Here is a 17,608-nt window from a genome sequence, read left to right as displayed (position 1 = left end):
GGTGCTGGGGCATGGAACCACAATAGTTGGTGGGGGACACAAGCATTCAACTCTCCCACAAGTGTTGATTAAGTCAGAACTCCTGATTGCCATTCTTGTTCTGAATGTAATAATTTGAAAGTATTGAATTCATGGAATCAGCATGACAGCCAGTAAATTTATATTTTTAGAAGAGGTAAGTAATAGCAGCCCTATATTACATATGTCCATATTTGTGCTTTTTTTGCTTTTTTTCTTTATATTAGCGCTCTTGTTTTGTGAGTAATTTAAGTACAGATTTTAGGCACTTTTAGATCACATTAATGTAGGTTATTTATTCTGATTATGTATTTCAGGTGTCCAAAATACAAAGTTTTAGTAAATGATGAACTCATATACACTGTGTTCTTTTTCATGAAGTATATACATTGTATTTGATAATACATTACAAGCACACAGCAGAGAACTGATGAAAATTACGGTTTGTTCATTACCTTCAAATGATTGCTAATAAGATTTTTTTTTTTTTTAGATGGCATATTAAAAAATCGAGTTCCAAAAATATTAACAACTCAAGGAGGAGCAAACAACCCTATTGTTGTGCTGAAAGGCGAAGTATTGCTGCTAGAGTGCATTGCGGAAGGATTGTAAGCTCTACATAAAAAAATGTTTTATCACAATCCTTATCTGCTACTTTTATTAGCCAAAATTATCTCTTATCTCTTCAACCCCCCCCCCCCCCCGACTAAAAAGCAGAGTTTTTCTTTTTTTATCTATTACAAAAATATAATTTTTTTTTTAGAATAGTTCGGTTAGCACCCTCCCACTTCCTTAACCACTTAAGCCCCGGAAGATTTTACCCCCTTCCTGACCAGGGTTTTTTTTGCGATTTTTTACTGCGTGGCTTTAACGGACAATTGCGCGGTCGTGCGACGCTGTACCTAAACGAATTTGACGTCCTTTTTTTCCCACAAACAGAGCTTTCTTTTGGTGGTATTTGATCACCTGTGCGATTTTTTGATCATGCGCTAGAAACAAAAAATGAGCAAAAAATAACAATATTTTTCAAACTTTTTTATATGAAATTCCCCCAAAAAAATGTAAAAATCAAAATTTTTTAACATTTTCGGCCAATTTGTTTTATGCTACATATGTTTGGTAAAAAAAAAATCGCAAAAAGCGTATTTTGATTGGTTTGCACAAAAATTATCGCATTTACTAACAAAGGGAAAGATTTTTGTCATTTTTGGTGTTTTTTTTTTTAACGCGTAATGGCGGCGATCTGCAATTTTTTTTGCGGTACTGCGACATTGCGGCGGACAGATCGGACCCTTGACTGACATTTGTTACACTTTTGGGGTTACCAGTGACATTACTGCAGTAATCAAAAGCCGGTGACAGGCTAGTGACGTATATATACGTCACTTTGCCTGGCCGGGGCTGACCGCCGCAGTATATGTACTTGCAGCGGTCGGCAAGTGGTTAATTCACACCTAAGATAGGGTGACATTTACTTTGTCCTCACTCTGCCTACTGGGATACCTATGTCATATATCCCAGGAGGCTGTATTTTCCATTGCTCGTGAAATCCTGCAATATCTTGGAATGTTTGAGTTTGCTGACACCGAGTTCTTGAAGCCATAGAAGGACACAGCCCATTTTCGGGGGGGGGGGGGGGATAGATGGCCTACTCGCAAAAAGGTGTGGGACCAGACCATCAGCAGAAGAGAGGCGAGCGTGTGAGAAACTGGACAAAGATTACGCAGGATTTGGTGGACTTGTTGTTTGTGTATGCTGCGTAAACAGACACAGAAGTCCCTATTGACGTGCAAGGTCTAAATAAAGAGATAAAAAATCGGCTTATGTTACCTTAAACCTGTATTTAACCAATTCGAGGTATAGTAACAGGTTCACTTGATATCCCAAAAACAAAGCCCTGTTTTCAGTGGGCTTTGTCACAGGAAATCAAGAGTCACTTTCCTCTTCTCTATCATTCTTCTATAGCTGGGTGGTGGCCCTTATTGGTAGTTTAGGCAAGTAGCTATAGGGTTCCCTTCTGAGGCTGAAGTTAGAAAGAGATGACTGTGTGATGGGGGCTTGAGCAGGTGGCAAGGACTGACTGTGACAGGAGGCATTTGGGTAGCTCTTCCAGGTGGGAGACCACGCTGGACTGACTCACTCCGTTGAGGGTCTGTGAGTGGGTAATGGTTTGGGGCATGTTGGGAGACTTCACTCCCTATGGATCCGACCCAACTTTGCAGAAAGGTGGCGGTAAGCCCTTTTGAGGGACTAGTTGGCTCAAACTGCCTCTCTCCATTCTGCCACTGCTGGAGTACACAACAACCTTTCAGATTCCAGTGTCAGAGACACACCAGTTTGGGTACATCTCCTCCATCATAGCAGACAGCAGCAGCCCTGAAGAAGGGGGAGTCTCTGTTCCCCCAAAAGCGTTGTTTTTATCATGCTTTGCCACTTTCAATATAACAACCATTTATTCCCCTCTATTTTACTTCCAATTAGATACTGGGCACTCCTTTTACCTACCCTCACAAGAGGCATTTGGGGGCATGGATAGGTAGTACTGGAATCCTGAAAGTCTTTTATTACTGTTACTATCCAAAAATATGAAAGTAGTATTTGTATAGGATGACTGGACACTGGATTGACAGTTCTACAAACCAAGGTTTTGCCAAGGTTGCCTTGGTTTGTAAAGTCAGGTGGAAGACTGTTCAAGTAAGCCAGTACTTTTGAGGGCCAAACCCTGCCTCCTTCATTGGGGCTTAAGAATAATAAATAAATTATGCAGGCTTTATTGAAAGCAAATAATAATGGTAAATATGTATTACCAGTTGCAAAGGTTAGCGCAGTGTTCATTGGTTGCTCTTAAGGTAGCAACAAGCAGAGACAATAGGAAGGCAACTAGTAAGGGAAGTGAAGGCAGAGCGGGGGATGACAAATGCACCATCATAAAATGTACCAAATGGTAGGTGTAAGTGCAGTTTGGATTTCGTTACCTAATTGTTAAATTAATTATTCATGTGTTATCCTCCCATTTTGTAAGGTAGGTTCACTTCATAGAGAAGGTGTCATAATATGGACATTCTCTTTTTATTCCCGGGTACATACAGTATATATAACTGCCATGCCATGCACATTTCAGTCTACAGCTGGACAACAACAGATATCTAATGCAAGAAAATAAACATATATATATATATATATATATATATATATATATATATATATATATATATTTGCATTTGTTAACTATTTATTATTATTACCATTATGTTTTTAGACCAACACCTACTATCCACTGGAGAAAAGATGGAGAAGATGCTCTAAAGTATCGTGTAGTAACAGAAAGTTTTGGGAAGATTCTTAAAATTAAGGAGGTTACTAAAGCAGATCAAGGAACATATCACTGTGATGCCAAAAATCAAATGGGCTCTACTCATCGCAGTTTTCATGTTCATGTAGAAGGTACATATTTTCAAAGAGTGTTAGTCCATTCAGATTGTTCAAAAAGAATTTGAAATTGCTTTAATTATTAAGACTACCTATTGGGCTTGAGCATTTTTTCGTGCTGGCAGGAGACACAGACACGCTTTTCAACCCCATTATCAGCAGCCTGTAAAACTCTATGAGTGGCTGCAGAGGTATAATTAGAACCTTCAGTGCCCGATGCAAGAAACAATGAAGGGCCTGCCTGGCTGGAACCTGTTCTTTCAAGCCCAGTGGTAAGTGCGACCTTTGCCACCCTGATAGTTCCGCCACTGGTGTCAGTAATTTTTTTTTTTTTTATTATTTTTTGCAATTTTATTTGTTTTTCTTTACAATTATATTTTTTTGTAATTATTTACAATTTTTTAAGGAGCCCCATTTGGGGGCTTTGGTGAAATATCAGGAGTCTAAGCAGACCTCTGATGTTTCACCTTTGAGACAGAGAAAGAAGCTGGGGACACAGCCCTCAATCTCCATCTCTGCAGCCTCAGCTGCACAGAATGATTGGACAGGAAAAGCTCTGTACAGAGCTTCTTGTTCATTCACAAAGTGAAGCATAGTAAACACAGCTGTTTGTCCATTCAGAAAAGGAAAGGGCCGGTAAATTACATTTTTACCAGCCCCTTCCCTGTTCTCCATCCTGACACATACCCTGTAGCAGTCAGCGGGAGAGGGGGGAGAAACCAGCAGAGCTGTGGGGGACAATCGGGGGGGCACACAGGGGCCTAGGGGGAAGAAGAAAGATGAGGAACTGGATAGGAGGGGCAGTGGGAGCAGTATATAGAGAAACCAATCTCTTTAATTTTTCTTCTAAAGCCACAGCCACTGAATGCCTGCAGGAGGGGGGAGGCAGGCTTTTCTGGAGGGTATCAGTTCCTCTTTACACTGCCTCTCTTATCCAGGTGTACAGGGGAGCCACATAGGCCCCTGAAGCATGGGGCCAGGTCACAATTGCGACCCCTGTGACCCCTGTAGTTACACCCCTGTGAGGCTGAAATCTTCTGTGGCTGGACAGTTGTCAGAGACTCAATACCCTGCGCAGGCGCTGTTAGGAATGCTTCCTGAGCACACTGATGTGCTGTCATGAGTCTCCTAAAGGGTTAACCTAGAGCAGACTAATTGCTGTAATTGGCAAACAGGCTGCCTTATTTAAACAGCCCAGCAGCACTGCACTTTGCTGTGTTGTCTTCAGCTCTCCTGTATCCTGTGCCTGTTATATCTGCTGTTCCTGTTTACCTGACCCGGCTTGTCTTTGGATTCTGATTACCTGCTGCCCGCCCTGATCTTGGCTTGTCCTGACTATCCTCCTGTCTCGTCCTGATCTGTTTACCTGCTACCGGCTATTGGTCCTGGATCTGTTCCTGGCTCTCCCAGGGAATCCGGGGGGCCGCGACCTGGTGTTAGCAAGCAGCCAAATCCATCCCCACCTTCTGGGGCCCTGGTGAAGACCGGCTTACACTTAGACTCCGCGCCTCTGGTGAACCTGTGCCACGCCAGTTACCCGGTAAGCCACTCCTCTTACGTCAGGCTCTGCCACGTTACCCCGTGACAGTACAACACAGCCAAGACTGAGCCTGCTAGAGGAGCCTCTCCTATGGATGACATCTGCCAGCACCTTGCGGCCCTTACCCAAGCCGTTAAGTCCCTGCAAGAGGGCTATACCCAGCTGGAGGGGCGTGTTCAGTCCCTGACCCCCTCCACGAACCCTACAGTTTCTGCTGCTTCCATGGCTCCCTCCGGTCCGACCGTGGTGATGCTGCCTCCTGAGCCAAGGGTCCCTACGCCGGAAAGGTTTTCTGGGGATCGGAGCAAGTTTAGAGCCTTCCGCAATGCCTGCGAGCTGTACTTCTCCCTGCAACCCCGAACCTTCTCCTTGGAAGCAACCAAAGTGGGGTTCATCATATCCCTGCTTCAAGGTGAACCTCAGTCCTGGGCTCACCGCCTGCTTGAAGAGCGCAATGACCAGCCGGACTCCATGACGACTTTCTTTAACGCAATGGCGCAGTTATACGAAGACCCGCAGCGCACTGCTACCGCAGAAACCGCGCTTACTTCACTTCAACAGGGCCGTAGAGCCGTAGAGGATTACGTCACTGACTTCAGGCATTGGAGTACGGACACTCACTGGAACGACGCAGCCTTGCGACATCAGTTCCGCCTGGGTCTTTCAGAAAACTTGAAAGATGAACTGGCCCGAGTGGGTATACCCGAGACCTTGGAGGCATTAATCACCCTGGCCATACAGATAGACCGCCGGCTCCGTGAACGTAGAGCAGAGAGGTCCACGCAGCAGACCCGCCCAGTCTGGATGTTGCCACAGGTTCCTAATCCCGTCCACACTTTCTCCTCTGGTGCCCATTCCAGCAACACTGCTCCGCTTATTTCTGAATCGGATACGTCGGAGCCGATGCAACTTGGGCTTATGCGTCCTTCCTTATCAACAGAAGAACGCTCACGACGATGTCAGAACAACCTGTGCCTGTACTGCGGAGAGGCCGGACACTTTGTACGCTCATGCCCAGCAAAGATGCGTAAGCGTCTTTCTATATCCCCCTCAAGTTATCCAGTCTCTGTCAACAATACCACTCACCTGGCTCTCTCTATCTCATTTCAGCTCCCAGAAGGCCCGATCCCGGTCACCGCTATTATTGATTCCGGGGCATGCAGCTGCTTCATTGATCTTACCTTTGCTGCCCATCAACGCATCCCACTTCGACCCAAGTCGCAGGGACTCTCCATCTTCCTAGCAGATGGGTCCCACATCAAGTCTGGGCCAGTTACCCAAGAAACCCCTCCATTGCCTGTGGCCACTCTCGAAGGGCACAAGGAGTTGTTATGCCTGGATGCCATCTCTTCTCCCTTGTTTCCCGTTATTCTGGGGTTACCCTGGTTGCAGGCGCACAACCCGCAGATTAATTGGACTTCTGGAGACGTCAAGTTCCAGTCCCCTTACTGCCAGAATCATTGCCTGCCAGTACGCCATAGTGCTCCTAGCACCCTACTCTGTATGGACGCTGATAAGGAGATACGTTCCTCTGTCCCAGTATCTTATCACGAATACTTGGATGTCTTCAGTAAACAGGGGGCTGAGACCTTACCCCCCCACCGCCCCTATGATTGTCCAATTGAATTGCTTCCGGGGGCCGAGATCCCTTTCGGATGTATCTTTCCTTTATCGGAACGAGAATTGGGTACCCTTAAAGACTATGTGACGGAGAATCTAGAGAAGGGATTCATCCGACCCTCTACTTCTCCGGCAGGAGCTGGGATCTTTTTTGTGGAGAAAAAAGACCATTCACTTCGGCCATGTGTGGACTACCGTGAGTTAAATAAAATTACGGTCAAAAACCGGTACCCCCTACCCTTGATTCCTGAACTTTTCCAGAGACTAAGAACCGCCTCTGTATTCACCAAACTGGACCTACGGGGAGCCTACAATTTGGTCCGTATTAGGGAGGGGGATGAATGGAAGACAGCATTCCGCACCCGATTCGGGCATTATGAATATTTGGTGATGCCTTTCGGGCTCTGCAATGCCCCGGCCACCTTCCAGCACTTCGTCAACGACATCTTCAGAGACTATCTGGACATCTTTGTTATTGTCTACCTGGACGATATCTTGGTCTTCTCTTCCTCCCTGGCCCAGCACCGAGAACATGTTAAAAAGGTACTCCACCGACTCCGGCTACACAGGCTCTACGCAAAACCCGAGAAATGCGAATTTGAACAGCAGAGTATCCAATTCCTCGGGTTAATAATCTCCTCTGAAGGGGTTAAAATGGACCCTCAGAAGGTCTCCGCCATCCTGGATTGGCCCGCACCGGTGGATAAAAAGGGGATTCAGCGTTTCATAGGATTCGCAAATTTCTACAGGAAATTTATCAAGGGGTTCTCTTCCATCATCGCCCCTATTACCCTGCTCACCAAACAAGGTACCCGCTTCCACTGGTCTCCCGAGGCGCAAGTCGCATTTACAGCCCTGAAGGAGCTGTTTACTTCTGCTCCTATCCTCAGCCACCCGGATCCCGCCCTGCCTTACATCCTTGAAGTTGACGCCTCGGAAATCGCAGTAGGAGCAGTCATCTCCCAGCGTCAAGGTCTCAAGGACCTGATTCATCCGGTAGCTTTCTTCTCCCGTAAGCTTTCTCCTGCGGAGAGAAACTATGATGTAGGGGATCGGGAGCTCCTTGCCATCAAGACCGCCCTGGAGGAGTGGAGGTATCTATTGGAAGGGGCGGCACATCCCATACTCATCTACACGGATCATAAGAACCTGGAGTATTTGAGGACGGCCAAACGCCTGAGACCTCGCCAAGCAAGGTGGGCACTTTTTTTTTCCAGATTTACGTTCCATATAACGTACCGACCGGGTTCCAAGAATACGAAACCCGATGCTCTCTCTCGAATGTACGACAGTTCTAAAGAAACCATTGTACCTGACACCATCTTAACCCAAGGTAACTTTCTGCTATTACAGTCTGACCTTCTTACCGCTCTGAGACAAGCCACAGTAAATGCTCCCCATCCTGCTGGAACTATACTGGTACCCAGAAATGGACTGCTATGGAGAGGGGATCAAATTTTCGTTCCAGAAAGTGCTCGTGTGTCCATCCTAGGACTGTGTCATGACCACCCGATGGCTGGTCACTTCGGGATCCATAAGACCCTGGATCTTGTGCAGCGCACCTTCTGGTGGCCCGACTTGGAGAAGTGTTGTAAACAATATGTTTCCTCCTGTACTGTTTGCACACGAAGCAAGGCAACCCGAAATAAGGCATGGGGCCTGCTCAGACCACTACCAGTCCCTGACAGACCATGGAAGATGATTGCCATGGATTTCATTGTGGAACTTCCTCCATCAGACGGTTATTCTGCAATCTTCGTGGTAGTAGACCGTCTGTCGAAAATGGCTCACTTCATACCACTAAGAGGTACACCCTCCGCGCTTGAGACGGCACAGGTCTTCATCAGAGAAATTGTAAGACTTCACGGGGTCCCAATGAACATTGTGTCGGATAGAGGTGTCCAATTACTTCTCGCTTCTGGAGAGCGTTATGTGATTCACTGAAAATCAAGCTGTCAATGTCCTCCGCATACCATCCCCAGACTAACGGGCAGACTGAGAGGACCAACCAGACCCTCGAGCAATATATCCGATGCTTCACCACCTTTGTTCAAGATAACTGGGTCTCGCTACTTCCATCAGCAGAGTTCGCATACAATAACGCCAAACACTCGGCTACAGGTCAGTCCCCATTCTATGCCAACTACGGGTTTCACCCATCTTTCTTGCCCTGCTTTATTCCTGAATCTACAGTGCCAGCAGTCCGGGATATCTTGGAGTTCCTTAAGGAGAACAACAAAATCTTACAGGATGCCATGACCAAGGCTCAGACCTCCAATAAAGAGTTCTTTGACAAAAGAAGGAGAGGTGAGTTGGTTCTCCAGCCCGGCAACCTGGTATGGTTAGCCACCACCAATCTCCGATTGGCATGCCCTTCCAAAAAACTGGCACCCAAGTTTATTGGCCCATTCCCTGTGAGGAGAAAATTAAATGAGGTATCTTACGAATTGACGCTTCCCGATTCCCTCAAGATCCATCCAGTCTTCCATGTTTCACTCTTGAAACCTGCAGTACCTGACTCCTTTCCTGGTAGAAGTTCAGAACCACCTGCTCCTGTCACCATCAACGGGGACGAAGAATTTGAGGTGGAGGCCATCCTAGACTGCAGAAGGCGGAGGAACCAGCTACAATACCTGGTTAAGTGGAGGGGCTACGGCCCCGAAGAAAATTCCTGGGAACCGGTACAGAATTTCCATGCCCAGGACTTAATCCGGAATTTCTTCCGCAACCATCCCCACAAAAGGAACCTTTTGGGCACCCGGAGGTTGCCCTTAAGGGTGGGGCAATGTCAGAGACTCAATACCCTGCGCAGGCGCTGTTAGGAATGCTTCCTGAGCACACTGATGTGCTGTCATGAGTCTCCTAAAGGGTTAACCTAGAGCAGACTAATTGCTGTAATTGGCAAACAGGCTGCCTTATTTAAACAGCCCAGCAGCACTGCACTTTGCTGTGTTGTCTTCAGCTCTCCTGTATCCTGTGCCTGTTATATCTGCTGTTCCTGTTTACCTGACCCGGCTTGTCTTTGGATTCTGATTACTTGCTGCCCGCCCTGATCTTGGCTTGTCCTGACTATCCTCCTGTCTCGTCCTGATCTGTTTACCTGCTACCGGCTATTGGTCCTGGATCTGTTCCTGGCTCTCCCAGGGAATCCGGGGGGCCGCGACCTGGTGTTAGCAAGCAGCCAAATCCATCCCCACCTTCTGGGGCCCTGGTGAAGACCGGCTTACACTTAGACTCCGCGCCTCTGGTGAACCTGTGCCACGCCAGTTACCCGGTAAGCCACTCCTCTTACGTCAGGCTCTGCCACGTTACCCCGTGACAACAGTGCACCCAGTGGTACTAACATTTAGGGCAAAATGTTCCTAGGGATGTATTCCAAAGGGCTAAATGCCCAGTGTGCATGAAGCCTTAATTGTGCTTAAAAAAAAAAAAAAAAAGTTACCTGGCTGTGATACCTATTCAGTTGCTTCATTCATTTCTGAGTCGCTAAACTGGAGCAATTATGTAGATTAGGAGTTTTAACTTTTCTAGCATTATACATTTTCTGGGTCAGTGACTCAGAAGCCATTGATGGGAGAGGGTAGCATTTTAGAAAGAGTCCAATCCCCCTATTTTACTCAACCCATATGCAGTGATTTGCATGAGACTTTAAGGTTTATGTTGTTGTTTTTTTTTTTTTTTTTTTTACAAACTGTTTTTTGGGTAGTTTACATGCACATGTAATACAAAGGCATTGGCATCATTAAAAATTCACCAAAAGAATTGAATTGTACAAACGTATTGCTAGTGAAACAAACAAAGATGAAGCTCCACATAAAGTCATGCAAGAAAAGTAGAAAAAATTAGAGAGCAGGCATGATGCTTAAGAACATTCTCATGAATCTGTAGTAAATGAGTGGTAGCATTAAACCATCAGGGGCATGACACAGAAAATTTGGTGCGGTTAGAATCCCATACAACCCATTTGAAAAATGTGGCATGGAATTATGAAGTGTGTGAAATATGCGTTCCATTACCATTATCGAATGAATACAGGCAAGAACTTGAGAGAAAGAAATAGAAAGTGATTTCCAATTTAAATCTATTGTCTACAGAGTAGCTAAAGAAAATGTATGCATACGTTTTTCAGTATTAGAAGAAGCATCAGGAATTGTGGCAAACAGAAAACAAATAGCTGCATTCAGATGGATCGGAGTGATCAGCAATAACAGAAGAGATATCTGTAATCTTTTGCCAGATTGGTGTAACTTTTTTACAATTCCAAATATGCAACACAGAGCCTGGTCTAGAACAATGTGTATTCGATCGAGTTGGATAAATGGAGTTAAGTTGAAGAGGGGTGTGCTAGAACTTTTTTTTTTTTTTTTTTTTGATGGAGTGACACTTTTGAGGGTACCAGTGACATTACTGCAGTAATCAGTGCTAAAAATACGCACTGTTACTGTAATAATGACACTGCCAGGGAAGGGGTTAACAGTATAGGTGATCAAGGGGTTAAATGTGACCCTAGAGGAGTGGCTTCTGAGATGACCATAGAGACATGTGATCCTATATAGAAGTTTTGAATTCTTGTCCTTTTTTTTTTTTTTTTTTTATTGCTGTTGGTATCCCTGCTACGGGTACTATTGTCTCCAGTACAGAAAAAAAAATGGCAATGCTTGAGTTTTTACGGGAACAGAAGATAGGGGAAATTTCTAATTGGGACAACAGTTCTGGTGAGAACTGTCTATGAGGGGATATCCCCTCACTTTGATGAGATCGTACTTCCATTTGTGTCTCTAGGAAAGAGGTAAAGAAAAATCTCACCGAGAACTGAGCCAAAATTATTAAAAGGGTAAATAAATGTAAACTATGCCAGTATACACTGTTAAAGATAATCCAAGAGGGTATGGTATTATAAATTACCATATTTAATTTAGATCATCTTTATACTTTATCTATTGTAAGCTCGTCATTTTTGTTACATTATCATTTTCCAAAAATGACTTATGGATTTGTTGTTCTTTTTAGAGCCTCCAAGATGGCAGAAGCAGCTGGAAAGCTCTATACAGACAGTTGGTTCTGAAATTATTCTAAACTGTTCAGCTATGGGGACGCCAGAGCCAGAAATCCTATGGCGAAGAAACGGAATTCTTCTGGGTGGTAAAAACAAGCATTACAATCTAAAATTATTTCTTTTTTTTTATTTTTTATTTCAATTGTTAATAATAAAATAGACAGCAGAGCCATCAAATTTCAATGAAACTGGAACATTAAGCAAATTATCACATTAAGAGCCGGTTCACATAGGAGCGACCCGACTTGCCGGGGCGACCTGTGAAGTCGTGGTGCACAGCTCGCACCGCGACCTCGGAGCGGCATGCACAGACTTCATATCATTGAAGTCAATGCAGGTCGCCCCAAAGTAGTACAGGACCCTTTTTCTAAGTCGGAGCGACTTGTGTTGCTCCTATTAGAACGGGTCCTGTGCTAATCTATGGCAGGCGACTTGTCAGGCGACCAGGTCGCCTGACAAGTCGCCCCAGTGTGAACAGGGTCTAAGGGTCCTTCTTGGTTACACTGACCACTTGCCCAAATGGAACAAATATTACATAAATATACAGTATTTCAATATCACAGCAATGTCTGCAGCTCCTGCTGTGTGAAATAAAACTTGTGTTTCAAACAGTGTTTGGAAGAATAATGGACAAATACAATGTAACAACAATATTATAACATTGCATTTATTCTATTTCATTCATGTGCAAAACAAGGGGGGGGGGGGGCATTTGACCTGCAGTTGTGATCAGTTAAAGCAAACTTGCAAGTTAAAATGTTTAAATAAAATTCTTCCTGTTTAACAACCTAATTAACCCTAAGTAAACTTAATCAGACCTTGATAACTACTTTCTCATCAAAGGTATTATTTTACAGCAGACTTTTATTTCATTTTTTTTTTTTGTTAATTTTTTTAATGTTGCATTTAAGAAAATGCTCAAAAAAAAAAAAACAATTCATTAGCAAACAAATTTACAAATCTATATTTATCAGAATGATAATTTTAGTGTAAATATTCATGGGACTAATCATAGAATGAAATATATTATTTTATTTAATGCTAGTTGTTTTAAAGCACACAATGATGAAAGTAGAAAAAAGCACAGTCTTTATTTGGTTGTATGTAGAAAATAAAAAACGTTATTTGTCCTGCAATAAAATGTATATAGTTACATAGGTTGTGTTCACTAAGAAACACATCTAAAGTCTGACACGACTAAAGTGGGGTACACACTAGTAGAAAATCTGCCGAAAATTCCCGTCCGAGGTAAAATCGTACGATTTTCTCCTAGTGTGTACACAACTTTCAGCAGCAGCCGATGCCGACATTTTCAACGAAAAAAACAAACACCTAAATTTTTATTGTCCTTCCCAGACGACCAATTTTCGTTTAATGTGTATGCAGTACGTCCGTGAAAAATCGGATACGAAAGACTGCGCATGATCTGAAGTTGCTGACAACCCAGAAGTCTAGGAACAAATGCCCTAAAAAAAAAAAAAAAAAAAATCGGAGGAGAAATTTCGTGAACATTTATGCACTGTCAACTAAAAACGGTTATGAACGCTGAGCAAGAGAGAGAAAAATCGGAGGATATTTCGTCCGATTTCCGTCAAGTGTGTACGGGCCTTAACCACTTTACTACCGCTTACGGGAATACTACTGCGGCAGAGTGGCTCGTTCCCGTCCAGTCACGTAGTATTAACGTGACTGGACTCCTCCCCTTCTGGGCGGCGCTTGCGCGCCGCCGGAGGCTCGCTCCCGCTGTTTTCATTCACAGCGGGAGTCGGGCCAGGGGAGGAGCAGCGGCGATCGCCGCTGCTCTTACCCGATCGTCGGGGATCGAGTCTGGAGATCCGCCCGCTGTGTGTAAACACAGCGGGCGGATCTCCATAGTGACAGGGAGTGACAGATCGGACTGTTCAGCATAGCTGGACATCTGATCTGTCCATGAATCACATAGTCACCTCCCCCCCTACACGTCAGTAAGCACCAGGCATACATTAACCCCTCCCTCTCCAATAAAATTAACCCCTTCCCTGCCAGTGTCATTTTTACAGTAACAGTGCATATATATAGCACTGATTACTGCAGTAATGTCACTGGTACCCCCAAAAGTGTCAAAAATGTCAGTCAGGGGTCCGGTCTGTCCGCCGCAATGTCGCAGTCCCGCAAAAAAAATCGCAGATCGCCGCCATTACGCGTTAAAAAAAAAACACCAAAAATGACAGAAATCTTTCCCTTTGTTAGTAAACGCAATAACTTTTGCGCAAACCAATCAAAATACGCTTATTGCGATTTTTTTTACCAAACATATGTAGCATAAAACAAATTGGCAAAAAACTTTTAAAAAAATTGGTTTTTACATCTTTTTTGGGGGGAATTTCATATAAAAAAATGTGAAAAATATTGTTATTTTTTCAAAATAAACGCTCCTTTTTTGTTTATAGCGCAAAAAGTAAAAATCGCACAGGTGATCAAATACCACCAAAAGAAAGCTCTGTTTGTGGGAGAAAAAGGACGTAAATTTCGTTTGGGTACGGCGTCGCACGACCGCGCAATTGTCAGTTGAAGTCGCACAGCGCCGAATCGCAAAAAGTGGCCTGGACGGAAGACAGCAAAATCCTCCGGTTGTAAAGTGGTTAACTGTGCCAGGAAGTTCCACATCTTTACTGGTCTGACATTAAAGAGCCCCTAACACAGTTTAAGATTAAACTACGTCTTGTCCAGCATCATTGTGTAGCTGCATTTGTTCTTTAAAGACCTTAGATTAAACACCTCCTAAATGATACAGTCAACATGTAAAAATGTGTATATTGTGATAATAGCCCCTCTTAACCTCCTCTTCTCCAGGGAGAATATCTTATAACTAAGGTCCTTCAGCCTCCTTATTAGTTTTGTTTGTACTGTCTCCAGGTCAAAGACATCATTGACCAGAGCTGGACAGCATACACAAGATGTGGCCAAACCAGAGTTTTGTAAAGTGGTAGAATTATATTTTTTTTTCTCTTGAGTAAAATTTGTGTATGTATTAGTTTATTTTCTTAAGCAATCAAAGTTATGACCAAACAAATAGATATATAACAGAACTGTAAAACCTGCTCTATCTGTACGGGGTATGCCGATTTTAGAGCCAAAGGACAGGTCTTATGTGGCAGAGACCCCTTAGGCAAAGGCATTCTAGTACTTTTGTATTAGCCAAAAAAGGCACTTCTGCATCTAAAGATAATAGGGGGATTGGATTATCAATTCAGTTTATCTCACAGGCATTACAGCCGGTGAAGTAAGACTCTTTTTCTAAGCTTTCAAATATCTGCCGCGGCACCATGCCAATCTCCAACCTAATGCTTTTTAGAGCTAGAATATAAATAGCCAGTAGGTGTTACAACCCACACCTGTCAACTTAAAGACTTATCCAGGAGACTTTCCATGTTGATCAGTAATCTTTGTGGCCAGGCTGGATTGTACAGTATACCGTCATTGTTTACCTGTGATATATAAAGTCAGGACATGTGCATACCTGAGGAAGGGCCTGGCATGAGCAACACCTTTTTTTTGGATACATGTCATGTTACTTCTTCCAACATTATCTCTTCTGTTTCAGTGATGAAACTACTGAAGTTTAAAGTGGTGGTTTATGGAAAAGTGTCTTAGGCTTCATGTACACTAGCAGCTCCCAGCAGCTTCCAAACTTGAGTTTAAGAGCTTTTTTTTTTTTTTTGATTTTTGCAAAAGCTCCTAAACTCAACTCCATAAAAGCCGGTGTGTCCATGTACATATAGGCTTTAGCAGAGTTTAGGAACTGGTGTGTTTAGGTGAGGTTAAACCTCCCTCTCCTGAAGGCAGAAAAATCGCATTCAGGATAGGAATGTTTTGACTGCAGGCCGCGAGAAAACGCGAAATGCTGCAAAAGCACAGTAAAATTGAGGCAAAAACACAGTTTGCGTTTACCCTGTGCCACAGTCAGGAGCTGCCAGTGTACATGAAACCTAAAGCCTCGTACACACGCAACGATTGTTGGCCGACCGATCGGCCGTCTTTTGTCCAGTGTTGTTGTGTTGGTTGAAATGTGCTCTAGACTGCACACGAATTTTAGCGGCCAACAAAAACCAACTTCAGAAGTGATTTCATGTTCTGGTTTACTTTCCGTGTGTTTTTTCTTCTCTGACCATGCCCAGTCTTGCGCATCACATTTTTGTCTGCCGAAATCTGTACTGACTGACGGAAAATCGGCCGTTCTGTTGACGGCCAACAAAAATTTTATAGCATGCACACCAGATTTTGTTCGGCCAAAAAGTCGTAGTCGGTTGTCGGAAGCATCATACTAACCAGCCGAAAATCGGCCGATCGGACGTTGGCCGAAAATTCACGACCAACAATTGTTGCATGCGTATGAGGCTTTAGTCTGCTCTGCAATAGTTACAAATTAGTAATTAGTTTCGATAAGTGTGAAGGAGGAGCGTCATGTTGCAGTTCATTTTGTAACTATTTTTTAAATCTTTTTACCTAAAGATGGGACACTTCCTGTCAACCATCAAAGGATGGGAGGTCTGATGTTCATCCATTCCCTTCAAGTGTCAGACAGTGCTGTGTACCAGTGTGAGGCATCAAACAAACATGGAACTATACTTTCCACTGCAAATATCGATGTTCTGGGTAAGCACAGCTTATTATATTATGTCCTTGAATTTTAAGTGGTTGCAGAGGGATGGAAATATTACCAAGTAACAAGCAATTATTTTAAGATCATATTGGATAACATGTATTAAGTGAGGGTCTGTTCACAACTATGCATACATGTAGAAAAAATATTCAGTCTTAGGACAGTGTTGAAACCAAAAATAAATATTTCTTTATATTGTAAAGTGCTGCATAAACTGTTGGCGCTAAATAAATCCTGTATAATAATGATATATTGCAGCTTAGCAATACTTAGATGTGATCGCTTCATAAGCTTTCTTTTTTTAGGCTTTTTTTCTTTTATTTTCACCTAGTGATCCAGCCAGTAAGTCTGTTGTTTTTCATCAGAACAAGTTGTCAAGCAGATGTAGCAGTTAGAAGGTTGAGACAAACCATTTACCAGTCACACGGCTGCTTGCAATGGTCAGCTTTTTTCATTTATGTAAAACCTTTATCTGAAATAGGGAAACAATGTTACTGTAAATGCTTAAAGAGTGTTAGCTGGCTTTAGTTTGTTTAACGTTTCTAAATCTGCTAGTACATCTAACACTAACACTCTATTGGGGTGGAAAACATATTTTTAAATGCTTACTTCTCCTCCAGCTTCCATGCTGCAGGAGGTGATGTCAGTATTCATCAGGCAATGTCCCAGGGAATGCTGATTACCCCAAGTCTTTGGCCGGAAGCTGTCAACTTATAAGCTAAAGAGGGCCTTAGATGTGGCCCCTGACATCAGCCAAGGACTGCACATAATGTTCAATATATGTAACGCTTGAGAGGGTTATCAGAACCTGAACCTAATAGAGGAAATGAGAGTCAGAGTGCGGACATGCTAAATATTTGGGTGGGAATATACTGCAGAAGACAATACCAAACTGGAAAAATGTTACATTAGATTAGTAGAGATCAATGCTATTCCTAATTAGAGATGGGCTTGGGCGTGTTCGAGTTCCCATGTGCCCAATTCCACCAGGAAGCCGACACTCCACTCCGCTAATCACAGGCAGTGAGACATTTTCTGATTCACAGCTGCACAGATCGAGAAATGTCTCACTGTCTGGGATTAGCGGAGTGCAGTGCCGGCTTCCTGTCGGGATCGGGCATGTGGGAACTCGAACAAGAGTATGGATTTTGGGGAGTTTTACCTCAACTTTATTGTTACTTCAGTTGTGCAGGGTGTCTACAATTGACTGTGCAGTCTAATGGGAGCCACAGCTAGGCCTATTGCACACAAGAATCAGCACTATAGTAACAGACTTGATTTACCCCCTTTTTCAAGCTGGCTA

At 43.7% G+C, this 17,608-nt stretch overlaps 1 protein-coding gene across 4 annotated transcripts in view; it reads left to right on the top strand.

The window, feature by feature from the left end:
• CHL1 (cell adhesion molecule L1 like) overlaps positions 1 to 17,608 on the top strand; it is a 261,925-nt gene that overhangs the window by 184,603 nt on the left and 59,714 nt on the right. For 3 of the 4 annotated variants that reach the window (XM_082265848.1, XM_082265851.1, XM_082265849.1), the window contains 4 exons: positions 512 to 626; positions 3,278 to 3,462; positions 11,618 to 11,749; positions 16,155 to 16,298. In XM_082265848.1, coding sequence (XP_082121974.1) covers positions 512 to 626; positions 3,278 to 3,462; positions 11,618 to 11,749; positions 16,155 to 16,298 — 576 coding nt within the window. The remainder of the gene's footprint in view (positions 1 to 511; positions 627 to 3,277; positions 3,463 to 11,617; positions 11,750 to 16,154; positions 16,299 to 17,608) is intronic. The other variant, XM_082265850.1, reaches the window with a different exon arrangement.

The sequence above is a fragment of the Pelophylax lessonae genome (genome assembly GCF_965119305.1).
Source record: "Pelophylax lessonae genome assembly, chromosome: 8".
Lineage (NCBI taxonomy): Eukaryota > Metazoa > Chordata > Amphibia > Anura > Ranidae > Pelophylax > Pelophylax lessonae.
Note: the sequence above shows the minus strand (reverse complement) of the source record. Positions and strands in the feature narration are given on the sequence as shown.